Source organism: Labrus mixtus, chromosome 4, assembly GCF_963584025.1.
Source record: "Labrus mixtus chromosome 4, fLabMix1.1, whole genome shotgun sequence".
NCBI classification, from domain to species: Eukaryota; Metazoa; Chordata; class Actinopteri; order Labriformes; family Labridae; genus Labrus; species Labrus mixtus.
In genome coordinates this window covers 6,531,056-6,550,808 of record NC_083615.1, presented here as the reverse complement: position 1 = coordinate 6,550,808, position 19,753 = coordinate 6,531,056, and the positions used below count along the sequence as shown (strand labels likewise).

Here is a 19,753-nt window from a genome sequence, read left to right as displayed (position 1 = left end):
ATCTTAATGTCTGTCTTCTAGTCCATTGGCAGGCGTTCCAGTGTCCTACATCCTGCTCCGCCCAGTTTTCAACCCCTAAATCTCAACTCTCTCGCAATAGGCTACTATAATGAAAACACCGGGTTTACACCTTGTCAAAAAAGTTAGAATCAACCTAAATTATGCATTTGATTATCAACCTGACCATATAATGTAGCCTAACTAAAGAAAAAAATAACAGACAAATAAAAAATTAAAAGCGTAACTGTTCCAAAAAGGCTACAATGTGACTGGGGAAAAAAAACATCAAACAGCATACAAATCAAACCGTTTTAGAAATAAGAAGGATGTTACATGCTGTGAGGATAACACAATTTGACTCTGTTTAAGAAATATAACAAAAGAATAACATTTTCAGCTGGTTAACAATGGCTATTTGTTTTTGTTTTGTTTTTGATGCAGTAGAAAAATAAATAAGAAACGTTTTTTTTAGACCTATGTAACACCTTCAAGATCAGATAGAATAGAATAGAATTACTTTACTGATCCCAAACTGGGAAATTGTGGAAATTGATGTCACTAAGAGAAAGCTAAAAAAAGATGAAATAGCTACAGACAGATTAAAAAAAGACAAAGAAGAAGTCTAAACAAATGGAAAATAAAGTGAAGTCTTCCTCCTCCACCTTCAGGAACATTTATTTTACTTTTGTGTCGTGAAATGCAGTTGATGTTTGAGCCTACTTTTCACATTATTTGCTTTTATTGTTTAGTTTTTTCTTAGACCTACTCTTATCTTATTCAAAATGAAAACAGAAATCAAACAATCAATTTATAAACATGTAGCTATAGCTATATTACAAAAATAAAACATTTTCCTTTTAAACACAAATCTACAAGAAACACAGCAAACCACACTCTCTAATCCTAAAGAGGAGACTGCTGCAGTCCGATCAGTTAATCATGGTTCTGCCTGCACAACAAACCACAAGGGCAAGAGCTGAACACTGACATTACCTAAAGTGCTTTTAAAAAAAGATTGACAGAACAAATGGGCTTTTTGACTTGGAAACCAGACTATTTTTGTTTTGGATCTTCTGACTCTTCCGATCTGGAATGTTTCCAACATGACTGATTTACTTCCTTATCCTGTAATAACACTTCCTTCAGGTGATTTTCCAACAAATAAACAAAAACTTTTGAATACAGTTGTAGGTGCAACATAAATTGTTTACAGCTTTAAAGCTAAATGTTTTACAGACCCATTGTTTTTATTCAGTATATTTGCACATTTGAGAAATGGATAAGTCCAGATGTCACAACAACAGATTTTTTTAAAATTTTGAATTGAGATGAAACATTGCAGGCATAATCAAAATATTATATAAGGAGCCTATACCACAACCTCAGATAACAGGGTTTAAAAGCATTACCTAATATCCTCTGCAGCAGTCTCTGTTTACCTATGATATGCAGCTTCTTAGTAACATGAGACTAAAAGCACATTAAAAGGCTATAGGAAATCAATGCATTTCAGTAGAACACAGAGAGTTCTCGAACTGCCTGTGAGTCTTTCATGAGAAAATTATAACAACAAAGTACATCACGCATTTAAACATCTGTGGTGCTTCATAGCAGGGATCTTTGAGTCAGAAGAGACAAAAAAAAATCCCATTTTGTGAAAGCTGCTTCTTTAAAAACAAAGCGGGCAGTCAAGTAAACAAGTGAGTCTCAATAAAAGAGGGGACTTGTAATGACATATAATGATAAAACACGGCAAAGTAAGCCTGTATCGTTGAGCTGTTAAAGGGAGAAACAGAGCAAGGTGCCATGCAACATCAGGACCATCAGCTGTGCCCTGAAGGGTACCACCCCCTTTTCCCATCGTCCAATCAGACGCGAGGAAGCTGACTTCCTGTTTCGGCTCTTCCCTGCAGCTCAGCTGACTTCCCAGCCATGGTAAAACACTTTAAATAACCGTATTATTTAACTCAAGTTTAATTTTAAACAAGCCATTGTATTTACAGGACATTATCGTCGAATGCTTTATACACGTCTTATGTAACTATTTACTTCAACTCTACGTATGTTGTATCTGGTTTTCAGGCAGCTAGCAGGCTAAGCTAGTTAGTATCTCTAATGATGGAGTGATAATGTAGACTAGAATAAATAGTAGCGTTACATGTCGCAACATTTCTTTTTTTGTCACATTGCAGGTTGATTTTTTTTTTTGTGTGACTTCTTTTAGCGGTTCCGCTTCTGTGGAGATCTGGACTGTCCCGATTGGGTTCTCGCTGAAATCAGCACATTGGCAAAGATTGTGAGTATTTACATCAGGTCCAAAGACATGCACTATGAAGAAATGTTGTGTTTTTAAAAGACAAGCTTAACCGTGTGTGGTTTTTTTTTCCTCTGCTCTACTCATGCAACAGTCAAGTGTGAAAACGAAACTCCTTTGTGCTCAAGTGCTGAAGGATTTGCTGGGAGAGGGCATCGATGTGAGAGTTTTAATAGCCTTTGTTTTTCCACAATAACTCAATCACATACCATTGTTCATGCAATCCACTCACTCTGATCGGTGCTGTCTTTTTTTTTCTTTGTAGTATGACAAGGTCTCAAAGCTTACTGCAGATGCAAAGTTTGGTAAGTAGTCATCTACTGGTACTGGGTGCAAAAAAATACAAAATAAATCAAGTATATGTTTTGAATAAAGGTGATTGAGAATTAGCAGAAAAATGTAGGCTATGCAGAGAATGTCGATTCCACTATTTTATACTAATGTCCGGTATTTAATATTATGACCAATGCTGTTAGATGAAGGCAGCATTTAACTAATGCCAAGAAAAACAGAGTGAAACTCCCCCAATATGTTTAATGTGTAAATTATAAATCTGTAGGGAAATTAGTATCTATAGCTCGCATTTACATGTAGAGAGAAGAAAGTAGTATGAACAGACTAACATGGGGTTATAAAGATACATAAAAACTGAACATATCTCTTTGTGTTTATATTCCACTTTAGCTGTTACTGCATTGCAATCTAACTCGAATACTCTGACACTCAGTGCTGCATTGCGTTTTTCTGTTTTATGACATGAGTTCATGACATCAAATCCTGTTGCAGAGAGTGGAGACGTCAAGGCTAGTGTGGCCGTGCTCAGCTTCATATTTTCCAGTGCAGCCAAGCATGACGTTGACAGTGAGTCTCTGTCCAGTGAGCTGCAGCAGCTCGGTCTACCTAAAGGTCAGTCCACTGGAGCTCCGCATGGTTGGTTATTAAAAAGATAATTATGTTGGCTGGTTTAAAGGTCCCACATTGTGCTTTTTCTGGTTTTATATGCCCTTTAGTGTGTTTTCCATGTGTCCTGTGCATGTTTAGGCTTCTCCTACGTCCTCCTGTTAGCTGTAGCATTAGCTGCATGTAACGCTCGGTTCTAGCCCCCCTCAGTCCGACGTCATTGTCAGTGTGAGATCACTGATCTAAGCCCGTTGGCTCGTTGTGGCAAGCCCTGCAGCTCATGTTGAAATTTCCGAGACGCGTGCTGAGCAACTGACCAATAACGACAGAGCGGATCGGCAGACCAATCAGAGCAGACTTGGCCCACGTGGGGTCTAACAGTGGGGGCTCAGCAGAGTGCAGCTGACGGACTCAGAGCGTAGAGGGAGCAAGGAGGAGCAGTACATGAAAACAGACACTTTTTTTTCGAACTTTAGCTATTGTGAACGTACAAAAGTAGGAACATAGATTAAATATACGAACCCCAAAAAGGGCATAATATGGGCTCTTTAAACTCACTCATGCACAGACTTCTTAACATCCTTCAATCTGTACACTGGTTGTAAAAGCAGAAAAAAATGTGTGTGTGGAATCCTCTTTATAATTTATTTAACTACTTGTAATGTTTGAATGGCAGCCAGAAAGCTTTATATTTTCTTTTCTATTTTTATGATGAGTTGTGATACGAATATGAAGGACAAAGGGTGAATCATAACATGAACAATGAACCCGTTTCAAGATGCGGACAGGTCTCAAATCAATGCCTATTGTGTTATTTCTATGGTTTACAGCATTGTGTATCGCTTATTATGCAACTCAAGTGCAGCTGTATGAGCAAGCATTGTCCTCAGCTGGCCCTTGAAGGGGAGACAGTATGTTCACAGTACAACAGGAACAATGCTGCTGGGTGGGCTGCATTGCGACTCTTGTGAATAAATAGAATCAATTACATGGTTGAATCTATGCCAGAGTTGAAACTATATTTTTTTGTGTTCTAATGTGAAGATATCAGCCTATTATACAGAGGTTAACATCTTGTAACTTCTTTAATGTCTTATTTTTTCTGGTATTGGCCATTTTCACGCTGTAAAAAAAGTTATAGTACTTTTACTTTTAGTTTTAAGCGTTTTTAGGATATTATTACTTAACCATACACACCCATCTTTTCTTATAGAACACACGACAGGGCTCTGCAAATCATATGAAGATAAGCACTCTGCACTGCAAGACAAGCTACGAGAGACAAGCCTGAGATGTGAGTACTTCTGTCTCTCTTGCTCTTTCCAAAGAGGAAGGCAAATTTAGTTGCTGACTGATCACTGGCTGTCTGCTATGTAATGAATTTTCAGTGGGGCGTTTGGAGACAGTGTCCTGGCGCGTAGACTACACACTGAGCTCCAGTGAACTGCGGGAGGTGAATGCACCAACGATTCAGCTTAAACTGCAGGCACGAGGAGCTGAGTCAGGCTCCACCGAGACGACTGTTGTTTCTGTTTCTGCTGACAAGTTCAGAGTCCTGCTTGCAGGTAGATTCCGCGTCTTGTCAAATATTTTCTAAGAGGATCTTCCATTTCAAACAATTTGGCGATTCAGATTCATGTTATGATCAATATTCTATTTTATGTGTTTCAACAGAGCTCAAACAGGCCCAGGCAACGATGAATGCACTACAGTAAAGAGGGGGGACCAGTCAGACCACTGGACTAAAATGAGCTGATAGGCTGCCTAAGTGCCAGACTCACATCTTGTACAGTGAAATATGATTTTTGTATGATTAAAGTAATTTCAAATGTCATATAAATGGCACATGTATTGACATGAAATTGTATTTTTCTACCACATTAATTGTAGTGGAAATGTTTCTAGAGTGGGTGATTTGTCACTTAAACAAGAAAACTAAATGGACCATTTGTTGTACAATGTTGTAAATTAATTCACGCTTTTCTATTTGAATTATGTTGAAAATGTGTTTTACCTTCATATGCATATACATATCCAAATAAAATGTTGAACATGGCGGATTTCTAATTCTTCTCAGTTTCTGTAGCGCCGTATATCCCTGCACTGGCCTGTGATGATAGTCTATTGTTTATGCAACGCGTTTGCTAGAAAATCTGCAGTTTATTTGGCTGTTTTCAAAGAATTATTGATGAAAAAAACAAGGGACACAACGTTTAAAACGAATACACGAGAATCCCGTTGAGAAAGCCACACATCTCGCGAGATATCTGCGAACGAGCCAGTGCCACACTGGTTGTTGCGCAAGATGTTTGGTAACGCGCATGTTATGAAAGCGTGTGGTTCGTGCCATGCCGTACCTGGTCATCGTGGCAGACCTGCAGACAGTTGAGAAATCTAAAGAAACTCTGCAGCCATGGGCAACTAATTAATCAGCGGTGGAGTCTATTTCTGGGTTTGTTTGGGTACGTTGTTTCCATTCCTGCAGCTTAAAGGAGACGTAAACATTTCTCTTTTGTTGTACCCCAGAGTGTATTCAGATGGATGCTTTCTTAACTTATGCAGTAGAAAAACTTAATATAAAGTTAAGACTTGGCTTCATGGCAAACATTACACTCATCTTCACACGTCATGTCTGTTGGTTTAAAGCTCGATGTCTCATTGTGGTGTCTGTGGCAGGATGTTTGTAACGTTATGGCAAAACTTTGGATGTATTTCGTATTTCGTTATGTTTGGTTTGGATGTGAGTCATCATACGAAACTTTTGGGGATTTAACCAACAAATACTAGTCCTCAGTGTCTTTACATGGCTCTGGATGTTTGATTTTGTGCTGTAATCTTTCCTCATCTACCTTTTACACCTTACATTTGCAGCACTGATTGATTTATTCCTCCAACAAAATGCCTGAGGGACCAGAGCTGCACCTGGCCAGCCTCTACGTGAACAAAATGTGCGAGGGAGTGGTGTTCACAGGGCAGGTCAGAAAATCTGAAGTCAGCAAGAGTCCTGATGTGCCCTTCACCTGTGACGCCTACCGCGTCACAGCCACTTCCAGAGGGAAGGAAGTGAAGCTCTCGCTGACACCCATGAAGAGTGACGAACCAAAGCACAGAGTGAAGGCAGGGCAGGCCGACCAGCCAGTTGACATAGTCTTCCGCTTTGGGATGTCAGGTTTTTTCCGCTTCACCGCAGAGGATGAGATGCCAAAACATTCCCACCTGCGTTTTTACAGCAACGAGAAGCCCTGCAGGGTGCTGAGCTTTGTGGATGCACGCAGGTTTGGCAGCTGGCAGCCCAATGGGACGTGGCAGCCCAGCAGAGGGCCTTGCATCATGTTTGAATACAAAAGCTTCAGGTTAGTAATACTTCTTGAGTGTCAGCTGCACAAAACAAATGACCACTGCCACACTGACCTGGTAATTATTTTTGCAGGGAGAACGTTGTGTCACACCTGGCTGACCACGCCTTCGACAGACCAATCTGCGAGGCTCTGCTCAATCAGAAGTACTTCAACGGTATCGGGAACTACCTGAGGGCTGAAATCCTTTTCAGGTCATACACCTGCACAAACATCAGAGTCCAGCAACACAATATGAACATGCATTACTGACGCACTAATACTGACCCTTTTCATGGGATTGGGTGTAAACTATCCCTGAAAGATCAACGTTTAATGTAAAGCTGTAGTTTACCATTATTTATATCATGGATTGATCCTGTTTTTCTTGGATTCTGTAAAATGTGATTTAAAAATAGCAACAAAAAAAGCCCATTACATTTCTCCTTCACATTGAGAACCTGTCAGCAGTTTAGTTTGGCATTTTTTGACTAAAATAATTGAACATTTGTAATATAGTTGCCAATTAAATTTGTCATATTCATTTAATGGTTCAAGCTATGAATGAACAGTTTCATCTTCAAAGTCATTATTAAAGCCAGAGTTTAGACAAAATTGGCCTCACGTGACCTTTTATAGAAACAACACCAGTGAGATTATCCAGATGTTGAATTTGGAATCCTGGGGGGGTAAACTACATTTATATATATATATATAATAGATCAGTATAACTATTGTCAATGCTACAGTATTTTCTTCACACAAAGAGACACTCAGAATATTTAGCGGTATTAAAAACTATGACCAGCAGACATTTGTGTCAAGGTCGGTTTCCCTCTGATTTAAAAAAAAAAAAAAAAAAAAAAAAAAGACTTTCTTACAGATCTTTGTTTATGCCTCTCCACTCCCCGTACTAATTCAGACTTCCTTCTTAAACAAAAGAGCCTTTTAGTTTTCCAAAGAAAGGACTTTAAGTTGTGTGTTTTTTTTTTTAAGGTTGAACATCCCACCCTTTGTGCTGGCCCGGACTGTACTGGAAGGGCTTGAGTCAGGCGATTCAAGTGAAAAGGAGAGGCCTGTGAAAAATGAGAACCCGGACAAAAAGGTGAAAGGAGCCAAACATAAGAACTTTTTTTTTGAAAACCACCAGAGGCTGAGTTTTTTTCTTTCTAACAGTGCTTCTCTTTCTTTCGGGGTGCAGCAGAAGTCAGACAGAGCGAAACAGATAAAGGTGAAAGAGGAGACAGGTGACCTGCTCAGGCTGTGTCATACAGTACCTCTGGAGGTCGTAAACATGGGTGCGTAGCCTCATTCATTCAAAAACTCCCCCACACTCTTAACTTTCATTCTCAGTCAGAACCTTCTCTGTTCATCAGAGATAAGAAAAACGAAATCCAATCAAATACTTCCTGTTTTGACACATTCATCAACCAGGTGGAAAAGGCTACGATCCCCAGAAGCAGGACTACTCCGACTTTGAGGCTTGGCTTCAGTGTTACTATGTGGATGGGATGAAATCTATCCGAGACCACAATGGCAGAACTATGTGGTTCAAAGTGAGTTCTGTATGACCTTTATTTAAAAAGATATATGAAGCAGGATTTATTGGTTGCTGTTTGTAAACACAACAGTCCCAGTTTGCCTCCTCGATGGCTCGGTGAGTGAGAGAGTAGAGCGAGCTTGAAATGAATGTAAGGGGCCTTACATACACTTTTTGGATTCTAATACTATTGCTCTCTTTTTTCAGGGAGATCCAGGGCCTATGGCGCCTAAAGGTATGCAACACTTTGAGCACTTCATATAAAATGCATCTAATAGTTAATGCATCTAAACCAAACCATTTGGTCTCTCACTACAGTTTCAAAGTCACCCAAGAAAAAAAGTAAAGCGAAGAAAGAAGACGACCATGATTATACAAACAAGAAAAAGGTAAAAACATTTCATGATTTGCTAAAAAAAAAACAAACAAAGAATTTAAAGAATAAACTCTTAATACCGGTTTCATTTAATCAGGTTACCAAGAGTCGCTCTGCAGGCGGTACAAAGAGAACAGCCATCAAAGTGGAAACTGTGACCAAAACCCCCCACAAAGAAAAAAAGCCAGAGACAGATGCCAGATCTAAAAGAAGAAAGACGGAAAAGAAAAAAGAAGAAAATTCCCCACAGGATGAAAAGACCTCCGCTGCACGTAGGAGGAAGGGCAGCAGTGCAGAGCCAAACATTTCAGGTGAAGTTAGGAATAAGCTCTCGTTATTTTTTTTATAGTGAGGACTTTCAGAGAGAGAGAGAGAGAGAGAGAGAGAGAGAGAGAGAGAGAGAGAGAGAGAGAGAGAGAGAGAGAGAGAGAGAGAGAGAGAGAGAGAGAGAGAGAGAGAGAGAGAGAGAGAGAGAGAGAGAGAGAGAGAGAGAGAGAGAGAGAGAGAGAGAGAGAGAGAGAGAGAGAGAGAGAGAGAGAGAGAGAGAGAGAGAGAGAGAGAGAGAGAGAGAGAGAGAGAGAGAGAGAGAGAGAGAGAGAGAGAGAGAGAGAGAGAGAGAGAGAGAGAGAGAGAGAGAGAGAGAGAGAGAGAGAGAGAGAGAGACTTTGAAAATGGATCCCTTTTAAATTGGTTTCCTCAGTTGCCCTTCAGCGCCTGGGTACTTTTGGAAGAAATGTATCCAGAGTGTTAATGTGACTGTTGTGTTTGTTGCAGGTGCACAGACTCGCAGTGGAAGAGTGACCAGACAGAGCAGCAAAAACCAACGGGAGAACCCTCTATAAAGGACCATTTGTATGTTTTTATACTCTTGAATATGATTTTTTAAATAATACACGTTTCTACAAAAAAGCTGTGCAAATGTTTATTTTTTATTTTTTTAAAGATTAGTGTTTAGGCTTTTTTTTTGTGCCTTTAGTGGATTGGACAGTGGATAGTCAGAGGAGCCACAGGTTGGACTTGAACCCGGGCCGCCCACTTGGAGGTCTAAAGCATCTGTATAAGGGGCGCAACCTAACTGCTAGGCCATAAGTGCAAATTTTTATTGATTTGATGGCAGGGTAAAATTCTTTCAGTGGTCAATAAGTTGCCAAAGGACCATCTCCAGATGCTATATTTATTAGATTTGAGTAGTTTCTACCAATAGGACCAAAATGCTGTACTAATAATCAGTGTGTGTTTACCCTGAGTCTCTGTAAAATGCGAATTTACAAGATGAGGAGAAGCGACACAATTTGAAATGGGCTGAAGTTGATGGTGATTCCCTCTGACGTCATGTGTGCTGGCAGGGAGGGGTCCGCTCTCTCCAACAGATCACAACTGAAGTGGAAAAAAAAGTCTTATTTTTAGAAGACAATACCACATACAAGATGCCAGACAGCAGTAAACTATAAAAAAAGAAAGAAATACACACTGCCAAGCTTCTCGGACTGGAAGTGCGGTGCAGAGCGTTGCAGCCAAGTGACTCCCGTGCGCCTCATAGAGACGGAGTACAAGTGCCCCCTTCCTGTCCTCTGCCTATCATCGTAAATAAAGTAAACATCCATTAATGGTCTAGAGTGCTGCAAGTCAAGCTAGGTCAAGCTCTGTTTTCAAAGGTTCACCTTTTTAATGGTCTCAAGGATCACGGCTGTGGTGCTGACGGAAAAGGCACTCCAGGGCTCGGTGTCAGGAACGCACCGGATCGACCTCAGAGGGAAGTTGAGGTTGTAGGCGCTCTGGATGACGGAGGCATCTTGGAAGGATCCTGAATCACAACACAGAAGATTAAAATACAAGCAAAGGAGGACAGAGTTTTAGGGTGTAACGAGAGCATTTTGTAGTACACTACCTGAGTGTGGCATAATTGCATAGGTGAAGTGATGAGTCCCCATGTCAGCGTTGGCGTCGGGAGCCTTTGGCGCTCTCAGTCTAAGAGACACATCTGGTGTTAGAAGTACAAACTATCTACATTCAGGTAACATGAAGAGTACTGTTTGTTTAACAGAGGTGCTTAAACAGTGGAGAATCTCACAGGGACAGAGTCATAGTGTTCTTGTGGACTGAGTAGCCGTATTTGCAGTCATTCAGGAGTGCAACTCCAAAGTTGTGCTCGGACAAATCCGCCCATTTGTGACCCCAAACCTGAGAAGGAAACCGTGTTGATAAAACAGCATTGACAACATCAAACGTTTCAACAACATAAACTCTTGTTACAATGACATCAATGAAAGTGATTTGAATTTCAGCACGAAAACACAATGGTGTTTTTTTAGTTTTTTTTTTTTAGATAAACATTAAGCTTTTCTTAAATTGTGTTTTCCCCCGACAGGAACTTCCTCCAGGTAATAAGGACTTAATGAGGAATTAGAACAATTTCTAAACAACTTCCCAGGAACTTTATAATAACGCCACATGCTTCCTGCTTCTAGATTAGAACTTTCTGAAAGTACAGGGACATGAGAGTGTTCCTGGAAGCAGTGAACAATCCCTATTGGTTGAAAATGGGCAGCTTTTAGTAAACTCTTTCATATGTCAGCAGACTCATTTGCCTGATCTTCACATGACATTAGATTTAGGTTGAAACACATACGACAGTGGGCAGGACAAACGTTTTAACCCCTTGAAGAAGTTTTCCCCTGGGATTACAATTCTGGGATGCTTTGGTGAAAACGCAGCCTTAGAGGCGATTAAAAGGCTTGTACCTCAAATCGGGCCCAGTCCCATGAGGTGTTCCTGTGTGTGGGTCTCTGCAGATGGCCAAACTGGATCTCATAGGTGGCATTGGGGCTGTGTACCCGCACAGGGAACTCCACCTTGAGAAACTTGTGTGACTCAGCCCATTTCACCTGAAATGGAGAGATATTCTTTTCATGGCCGTTGAAACAATTTTGAACTGTGGGATCAAAGATTTATAGATACATACCTCTGTGTTGAACTTAATGTAAGGACACATGGCGTCCATGACGATCTCCTGTGTGACGGTGCTCTTATCACTGATCCTGAGGGTGAAGCTGACCCTGCCTCTGAGGGGGTCTGAGGACAGCACATGGGCAGGCTGCACCACCTCCAGCACTGGCTTCCTACGGGGTCAACTCCCTAGGTTTTAGGTTTGCAGCCTCACATCTATAATACTTGCAAAACAAGCTGATACAGAGATATTTGACTCAGCCGTTCAAAGATACATTTCACTGTAATGACTGACACCTTGTCTGCAGGTGGTAGTCCATGACATCCCAAGCGTCCCAGTAGAGAGGGACATCATCAAACATGACAAACTGGTTCCCATGACATCCCTCAGAGATGGCTTCTCTAAAACTGAGTGGTAGGGCAGATATTAATTGATAAATAATGATACTTTAAAGGAAGACAGAAAGATATTCACGAGTAGTTCTACAGTACCTGTTTGTATCGATCAAACACAATGACGCCAACGTTCCGTCTTTGTTTATAACAGCCTGTAAAATCCTGTTCTCCATGACGACAGTGCCGTCAGCCTGCATGATCGCACAACATCTCCGTTGGCCAAATGTAATTACATGGTAGCTAAATGAATTGAGTGCTCTCTGGATGTGACACAAACCTGAGCAGTGACAGAGACAGGAGCCACAGGGCGAGTGTCTTTGACCGGACACAGACCCAAGCTGGGCACATTCACCAGAGCTGCAGAACAACAAACACCACACATGGGGTCAGATATACAGTTGTAGGCAGGTAGACCTCAAGATATAAATCTCTTACATACCCAGACCAGGTTTACCAGCACCATCTTCTATTTGGACGACCTCATGGCGCGTCCATGGCAGAGAGTTGAAAACACCGGCAGAGTCTCCTTTTGACCCCAGGGCGCCACAGGCATCAAGTAGCAGTGTAGCTCCATCCCTACGAATATCTACAACACAGTGTATATTGACTGTTCTTTTTATTTTGCATTACAGCAAATCAATATGTCTGACTTTAATGGCCGGCTACTGGAAACTGTACCTTCATAATACCCGAGTGCATCCTCCACAACCAGCTCTATACAGCTGCCCGGAATCACATCATGAAACTGGTTCAGGAGAAGCAGCCTGGAAAGGAAAAATGTAAAAAAGAGTACCCGTTTTATTTTTTTTTACGTGTGACAATAGCATGGAGTATTTATTTATTCAGACTCATCATTGAACTGGAAAATGTGTGTCTTGACCTCCAGAGCTCCTGCAGTTTTTCCACAGGATACTGAAATGTCCTGTCTCGACACAGCGCCAGGCTGCTGGCTATCTCGACATCATGAAGCAGCGTTTCACACTGACGGTTCCCTCGTTTAATCTGGAATCAGTAAAGCAATTATGAAAGCAACTGCATTAAAAAAAAAAAAAAAACACCCAAATGTTCAATCATTTCACCAATGACCCGTTTTAAAATGTGTCATCCTGCATTAACCGTTTCAGACTTCACAAATGTCACATCTACTTTCTGAACAAGCACGACACTTTTACTCCTACTTTAGGTGAACTTAACAGGAATCTTTTATTTGTGTTGTTAGCAGTTATTCCTCCCTCCTGCTTATACGAAACAAACAAAGGGAAGGACAAATGCAAAGCAAAATTGTGTATCAGTCAAAAGGTCAACCTGAGGAATAGTTTTGATTGATTGATTGATTTGAAGATTTAAAAATGTATTGTTGTGCATTTTAAAAATATTTCAAAATAAGGTGATACACAAATTTAAAGATGAAGATATGAACATAATGTAAGTACTCATGAAAAGATTCAAACTTATGGTTATGTCTTGTTTAGCTTCATTCTTGTTTAGCGTGAAATTGGGTCAAATGCTTGAAACTCTGTTCTGTCTTGTTCGGCTGTGACTGAAACTCACTAGTTGCCTCATAGAACATCTTGTAAAGCCTGGTGTTACTTTTGGAAGATTAGTATTCAAGAGAGTCAAGAGATTGGATTTCCTCCTGAAATGATGACTAAGGGGTTTCTTCATCTACCTGCGCCTGTGTGGTGTAGGTGCCATTGTGCAGCTCCAGGAAGAGCTCTCCGGTCCAAGTGCAGAGCAGAGCTGAGTCACTCTGAAGCTGAGTGAAAAGCCTGTGGGGGCTCGACGTCTGCACCCTGGGGGACCAAATGAATAAAAGATGGAAGTGACCACACACTGACGTCTGACGGTTACAACTCTCTTATTCATTCTGACTAAACGGTGACTGGATTGACACGTATTGTAATTTAACACAATAATGACATCAACCGACATCACTCACATCCCTGTGTAATTTAACAAGCTTGAATGAGACTGCTGCCTACGTGCAAACACACCCAAATGAAATCTTAACAAATCCCACAGTGCAGGAAAAGTGGTCACAACAGTCACGACTTCACTGGATGTCATTCTGCCTTAGTTTGGGCTGAGCTAAAGTGTGGGACAGGAACTGACTTGGGAAGTCCATCTGTGTCCTGGACCCGTTGCAGTCTGTCCAGCATCAGCTGTGTGGGTCCGCCCCCACCATCACCAAAACCGAACAGCACCGCGCTGTGGTTGGCCCTGCCCTTGTCTTTGTTGTTCGTCACAGTTTTCACCAGCTGTGGGCAACAGGAAACCCAGCCGACTGTCAGCTTGGGCAGACTTGTAAACATTCCTCTCACATACTAAACATTCACAAGTGACATTAGTGAAACAAAAAACTCACGTCTTCAACCTTGCCCTTCATTTCGTAGGAATTTCCCGGTGGGAAGTGAGTTAAAACCTTGGAGCCATCCAGACCTTCCCAGAAAAAGGTGTTGTGCTTTGGGAAGGAGAAATCAAAAATTAAAATTAAAAGGTTTCCACTAAGTGTTTATTCGAAAACAGTTTTTGGTTGCAGTGCCTACAGGGAAGGTGTTGACCAGGTTCCAGCTGAGCTTCTGTGTCAGGAAATTGGAAATGCCGCAGCCCTGCATTATTTGAGGAAGTTGGGATGAGTAGCCAAATGTGTCCGGCAGCCAGAACTAAAAACGGAGATGCGATTCTAGGATTATTCATTTGTAATGTCAAATTGGTCAAAAATGTAAAGCAGCAGGAAACACATACAGAGATCAACAGGTTATGAGTTTTTCAACCCCATACCTCTTTGCAAAGGATCCCAAACTCTTGGTTAAAGAATCGCTGGCCCTCCAGGAACTGACGCACCATGGACTCACCTGAAGGCAGGTTACCATCCTGAAAGACAAACGTAATAATTAACTCATCTCAGCCGAAGATATCATGAAGAATATACCTTAGGAATGTAAAATGATTTAACTTATAAATATAAAGGACTGCGTGTTTGATAATGATAGATATTTAACAAAGATATAATTGATAACAAAGAAGATAAATCATAAGAGACATTTAGAATATGGAAAAAATGACATCATCAAAGACAGATAAATATGTTTTCAGTAGTAAATGGATGATGTATGACACAGTGTGAAATGTTTAAAGACTATCATCCAGATACAGGATCTGTATACCCCCTTATCTATTTAAAAACATGGCTCTTTTATTCCTGTCTCATGTTTAATTATTACCTTGTGTTTCTCTTTACCCATCTTACTGTGTCTTTTAAAACCAAAGGTTAACATTATTATCTTCTTGTGTGCAAAATCAAAAAAACAATAAACAAAGGCTTCAACATTAAGTACACAAGATACATGAAAAATGTCTTGCAAGTGAAGGCTCACCATTTCCACCCACGTTCCCCCGACTGGAATAAACTGTCCTTTCTTGACGTAAAGCTGAATCTGCGAGAAGAGTCCGGGGTACCAGCTCTTCACCCACTGGAACTGCTGGGCCTAGAGGTCAGAATTCAAGAGGAAAGCTCAGACTTTCTGAACCTCCTTTGCAGCTCACGCAGGCAGAGTTTCATTAAAGAGGAATTACCTGAGAGCAGGTAAAGACAAAGTCTGGGTTCTTCTCCATTAGACGGATCACCGTCACCCAGCTGCGGCCACATTTGCGAATGGTCTCTTCATAGGGCCAAAGCCAAGCTGCCAACAGAGCCATCAATATTTAATATTTTAATATTGTTATTCATTAGACAAAACAGTAATAATGCAAGGTTTGGATGTGTAACTCTTATCAGTTTAGAGGACGGTGTAGTGGCTATTTGTCCAAAAACAAAAGAAATCTAAATAAACTAATATCAAAAATAATCAAATGACCACTGATGCACCATGGGGATGTGATGCACGCAGGCAAAAGAAGTCCAATGTCCATGCAAGTGCTGCGGTATTTTGGTGGTTTATTTGAAGAAAGCAAACAAAAGAACAAAGAAAATCGTGGCTCCCGCTGCCTCTCTCTTGATCTGGTAAAAAAAACAATAGGCCCACCCAGGTGCATGCTGGTCCTCTACCTTGTTCTGCCTCTTACTTAAATAACCTCTGGTGCCCACAGTGTTTCCCAAATACCAAACAAAAATACTAATGCAAAACTAAATTTACTAAACAAATAACTAGCAAAAGAAAATATTACCCAAATATCAATTCTAAATATAGAAAACGTGTAGAATAATTAAATAAACAACACCACCCAAATATTAGTAAACTAAATACCATATGGATTCCTAGTTTGTTGTTTGTTTGATTTCACAAACCTTTTTGATAAATCTTATAGTTAGGGCTAGTGCTGGTATAGACCAGCTCTTAGTTATGCTGCTGCTTAGGCTTAGGCTTAGACTCTCTCTCTCTCTCTCTACATATACAGTACATCATATTACTGCATGTATCTATCTGTAAATCTCAGTCACTAACCACCTACCCCCTTGCTCCCTATCCCTCTTCCTCTTCCTCTTACTGCATCTTATCCCATCTCTCCCCCTATCCCCTTCCAAGCCCGGTTCAGTCTAGGCCTGTGAAGGCTGTTTCGTCATGAGCCGGGGATCCAGCCGAAGATTTCTGCCTTTTAATAAGACAGTTTTTTCTTACCACTGTAACTTTTGCTGCTTTGCTAAAGTGCTCATGATGGATAGGCCGGGTCTTTGTAACATAACAATAAGTAAGGTCTTTTACCTGCTCTTTTGTAACATAACAATGAGTAAGGTCTTTTTACCTGCTCTTTTGTAATGTTAACAGACAAAGAGTAAGGTATTTTACCTGCTTTTTATAAAGTGTCTCGAGATAACACTTGTTATGAGTTGACGCTATACAAATAAAAATTGATTGACTGATTGATTGATTTATGGGAACTAAACTGTTTGTCAGCTGAAATAAACTTTTACAAACTTTTACCTGAGTCTATATGGCAGTGACCCATGGCATGCGCCGTGTGCTGGCTCTCTCCGTTCTTCTGGCTGAAGACGTTGTGAGCCAGGCTGCGAGCTTTCGGAAAAGTGCTCGGATCAGACGGGTCGCAGAGATTCACCATCTCATTGACAGCGAAGAGCGCCTGGTAGCCTCGCTGCTCTCCCTCTCCGAGCTCCTGTGAGGGGGGGAAATGAAAAGATTTTAAATAGATCAATATTTTCATTCAACTTCAAATAAAGTCAAAGGACGTTGCAACGTGTGACTTTTTGTGTAACTCTACCTTTACAATGTCAATCAGCATCTCAAAATCAGTCAGCAGCTCTCGTACGTCTCGGTTCAAAACCACCAGCTCGGCTTTTTGTACAGAAAACTTCCTGTTTGGATCTGGTGCTGCAATAAAGGTCCCCTGACCAGCGCCAAACAGCCCATTACAGGCAACCTCCACATAAAGGGTGAGACTGAAAAGAAGACAAAATATGAGGATTTTAGCTCATGGCAGATTATTAGTAGGACATTTAAGTTTCAGAAGCAGATATTAACTTGTAGTTATCTGACCTGTGTGGCTCGTCATCTTTCAGACAGTCAGACAGGATGTAACTCGTCTTTTCTCCCTCTTTACTCAGGCCCTAAAATGTAAAATGCTGCATGTCTCAACGAAAACATGTTTTTGGGTTTAGGAAATCATTTCACCTCTTTAATCTAGCCCCCTTTGCGTGTGCTGCTCAATACCTGAACTGGCTGCTCATCTCGCCAAACCATTGCTTCTCCATCACTTTCCCACAGGAGATGAACCTCTTTCCCTCTCCAGGACTCAGGGATTTTCAGGGTCACTTTGAACCAGCATGTCCACCACCTTCAACAAGCAATCAAAAGTTTGGGTTGATGCCAAGATCAGTAAGGGTAAGTAAAGATCTGAGGTTGATAAAAAAAAAAAAAAATCGCATTATATTACTTACGTGGGTCCAAAGGTATCACCCACTTTATGAGGTGCAAAGATCTGCTGGGAAGCTTCCAGGAATGTGATCCGTTTTGAGATCAAGAAGGAGGCGATGGACTCCAGCGGGCAAGAGTCTCCATAGAGTCTGCAGAGATGAAATCATTCAAGAAATCTCTGTGAAATAGCCCAAAATCAGTTATCACAACCGACAATCAGACTCCAAATGTCTATCTTTTGATGTTGTTGCATGAGACCCAGACTTGGATAATGAATACTTTATCATTCACATTGTTTAAGATGCTCTGAACAGGTCTGATCCATGTACAGTACAACATTTCTTATACTTTATAATGCATGTATTCAAATAAATAATTTTGGACATCAAAGGGAACATTTTTTTTTTAATCTTAAACCTTAATAAATAGGACGAGAGTAGTTGAAATTAATTTTTTTGTGGAATACTTTTTTTTTCCATGACACTACATTTCAGCGTGTGTACATCTAGAAAGTCGGTGCAGTCAGTGTGGTCGTATCAACAACCCTGTGAAGTATGAAGAAGCTTTACCGTCCTCTCAGGTTGCAGTCGGTGAAATAAATATCGGAGATAAATTTCTCTGCTCTTTCGAGAAGTGTTCGCCTGTTTTTCAGCACAGGCTGATGATACATGACGAAAATCAAAAACAAATACACCTGCAAGTTTTCACAAAAGCCAGACACTTAAATCACGGAAGGTAAACTTAGATTTACGGACGACCCGGAAGTGATACATAGTCGTTGTTGTTGCTGTACTTTTATTACTCAGCCACTAGAGGGCGGAGCTGTATAATAACCATAGACTGTAAAATAACCTGACAACAATGGACTGTTTGCTTGAAACAGAAAGTTCTCAGGAAGGACAGGTGAACTGCTTCACCTGTGAGAGAAGATTTTATGAATAGGTATTGAAGGTCAAGCTACTTTAGATCATGTCAAAATAGGAATAAAATACTGTATGACATATATGATAAGACCTGTCCTGGACTTGTCATTTTTTTAAAAGATTTGTTTTTGGGCATTTTTGCCTTTATTTGACAGATAGGACAGTGGATATAGTTGGAAATCGGGGAGAAAGAGATCAGGGAATGACATGCGGGAGATGAGCCACAGGTCGGATTTGAGCCTGGGCCGCCCGCCAGGAGGACTACAGCCTCAATACATGGGGCGCGCGCTCTAACCACTGCGCCACCAGCGCCCCAGGACTGGACTTGTCATTTACAAATATACAATGTAAGACAGTGACAGTCAACTTAAAAACACACATACTTTATTTTCAATTTAGACACTGCAGTTACAGTATATACACTTACTATACATAGCCTAATGTAGAAACTAAAAACAGATTCACAATTAAATGACAAATTAATTTGAAAAAATGTCTACTCTTTAACACATGTAGTGAAACTTTTATTTTTAAGCAACAGTGTAACAAGGCCTCAAGCAGCAATGACTTGGCAAAATATTGTTCTGTAGGTGGCCCTACTGTAATACTTCACTGTGGACAAACAGTCATTCCTCATTTGTAACAGGTACATTGTTTAATCAATAATGTATATCTAAAGTCTGATGTTCTATATCCTAAATCATGCAATTACTGTACACTAAATCTAAACCCAGGAATATCTCAAATGAGCAGACGGGACTCTATGAATGAAATAGATGCATGATAAAGTGGCCAAGGGAAACCCAGTGAGGATGTCATGATGATGTAATAGCTGTCCTACGGTCCTGTAAAGTGAACTGAACAGCCTCTCAGGAGTGCTGGGGAGTTAGTCTTGTGATCAGACTGGCGGACAGGGGTTAAAGGTCAGCCCACGTGCAGCCTGGAAACAAAAAACCCTTTTTTCCCTCAGCATTATTCACATGCAGAGAGCTGTGTGTTTCTGTGTTTGTATGCAGCTATGCGCCCTTTTATTATAAAGTCCATAGAGAGGCTCTAAGTACAGGGTTGGTGAAAATGTGGTATAGCCCATCCCTCTCAGGCCACCCTACCATCAGGGATGCCTGTCAACTCCTGTCCCCCTATTGTTTGGACT

General features: G+C 40.8%; 3 protein-coding genes across 4 annotated transcripts; 2 read left to right on the top strand and 1 right to left on the bottom strand.

Moving 5' to 3' along the window:
- The first annotated feature begins 1,862 nt into the window (after positions 1-1,862).
- Positions 1,863-5,269, top strand: commd4 (COMM domain containing 4). Its single transcript, XM_061035425.1, has 8 exons — positions 1,863-1,935; positions 2,225-2,296; positions 2,409-2,474; positions 2,580-2,619; positions 3,101-3,220; positions 4,428-4,508; positions 4,603-4,779; positions 4,889-5,269. Exons 1-8 carry the CDS (start codon positions 1,933-1,935, stop codon positions 4,927-4,929), a joined length of 600 nt encoding a protein of 199 aa, XP_060891408.1. The 5' UTR covers positions 1,863-1,932; the 3' UTR covers positions 4,930-5,269.
- A 782-nt stretch (positions 5,270-6,051) lies between these two features.
- neil1 (nei-like DNA glycosylase 1) lies at positions 6,052-9,376 on the top strand. Of its 2 annotated transcripts, none has more exons than XM_061035423.1 (9): positions 6,052-6,567; positions 6,645-6,764; positions 7,546-7,654; positions 7,754-7,847; positions 7,984-8,105; positions 8,297-8,324; positions 8,408-8,478; positions 8,563-8,776; positions 9,240-9,376. In XM_061035423.1, the coding sequence occupies exons 1-9, from the start codon at positions 6,113-6,115 to the stop codon at positions 9,305-9,307; spliced, it is 1,281 nt and encodes a 426-aa protein (XP_060891406.1). In that variant the 5' UTR covers positions 6,052-6,112; the 3' UTR covers positions 9,308-9,376. The 2 variants fall into 2 exon arrangements, with proteins under 2 accessions (XP_060891406.1, XP_060891404.1); XM_061035421.1 differs by having other exon boundaries at positions 6,054-6,567; positions 7,751-7,847.
- On the bottom strand, positions 9,310-18,426 carry man2c1 (mannosidase, alpha, class 2C, member 1). The gene is made up of 26 exons (XM_061035415.1): positions 18,247-18,426; positions 17,701-17,826; positions 17,474-17,597; positions 17,300-17,370; positions 17,025-17,202; positions 16,730-16,919; positions 15,384-15,490; positions 15,185-15,295; positions 14,589-14,681; positions 14,354-14,470; positions 14,173-14,268; positions 13,920-14,065; positions 13,477-13,600; positions 12,688-12,809; positions 12,486-12,571; positions 12,247-12,393; positions 12,085-12,164; positions 11,904-11,998; positions 11,709-11,819; positions 11,428-11,584; positions 11,207-11,350; positions 10,537-10,646; positions 10,354-10,433; positions 10,127-10,269; positions 9,937-10,040; positions 9,310-9,842 (listed from the first exon to the last, which is right to left on the bottom strand). Exons 1-26 carry the CDS (start codon positions 18,345-18,347, stop codon positions 9,731-9,733), a joined length of 3,075 nt encoding a protein of 1,024 aa, XP_060891398.1. The 5' UTR covers positions 18,348-18,426; the 3' UTR covers positions 9,310-9,730.
- Positions 18,427-19,753: the final 1,327 nt, after the last annotated feature.

Bases quoted from the DNA above. Each gene is read 5' to 3' on its own strand.
- commd4 (XM_061035425.1), top strand. The intron at 2,297-2,408 runs GTGAGTATTTAC...CTCATGCAACAG, and splicing joins TCAGCACATTGGCAAAGATT to TCAAGTGTGAAAACGAAACT. The intron at 4,780-4,888 runs GTAGATTCCGCG...GTGTTTCAACAG, and splicing joins GTTCAGAGTCCTGCTTGCAG to AGCTCAAACAGGCCCAGGCA.
- man2c1 (XM_061035415.1), bottom strand. From the start codon at position 18,347: ATGTATCATCAGCCTGTGCTGAAAAACAGGCGAACACTTCTCGAAAGA. The intron at 14,066-14,172 runs GTGAGTTTTTTG...TGTTGCCCACAG, and splicing joins TGAAGGGCAAGGTTGAAGAC to CTGGTGAAAACTGTGACGAA. The intron at 12,394-12,485 runs GTACAGTTTCCA...ACTGTGTTGTAG, and splicing joins TGCACTCGGGTATTATGAAG to ATATTCGTAGGGATGGAGCT.
- neil1 (XM_061035421.1), top strand. From the start codon at position 6,113: ATGCCTGAGGGACCAGAGCTGCACCTGGCCAGCCTCTACGTGAACAAA. The intron at 6,568-6,644 runs GTTAGTAATACT...TTATTTTTGCAG, and splicing joins TTTGAATACAAAAGCTTCAG to GGAGAACGTTGTGTCACACC. The intron at 7,848-7,983 runs GTGCGTAGCCTC...TTCATCAACCAG, and splicing joins TCTGGAGGTCGTAAACATGG to GTGGAAAAGGCTACGATCCC.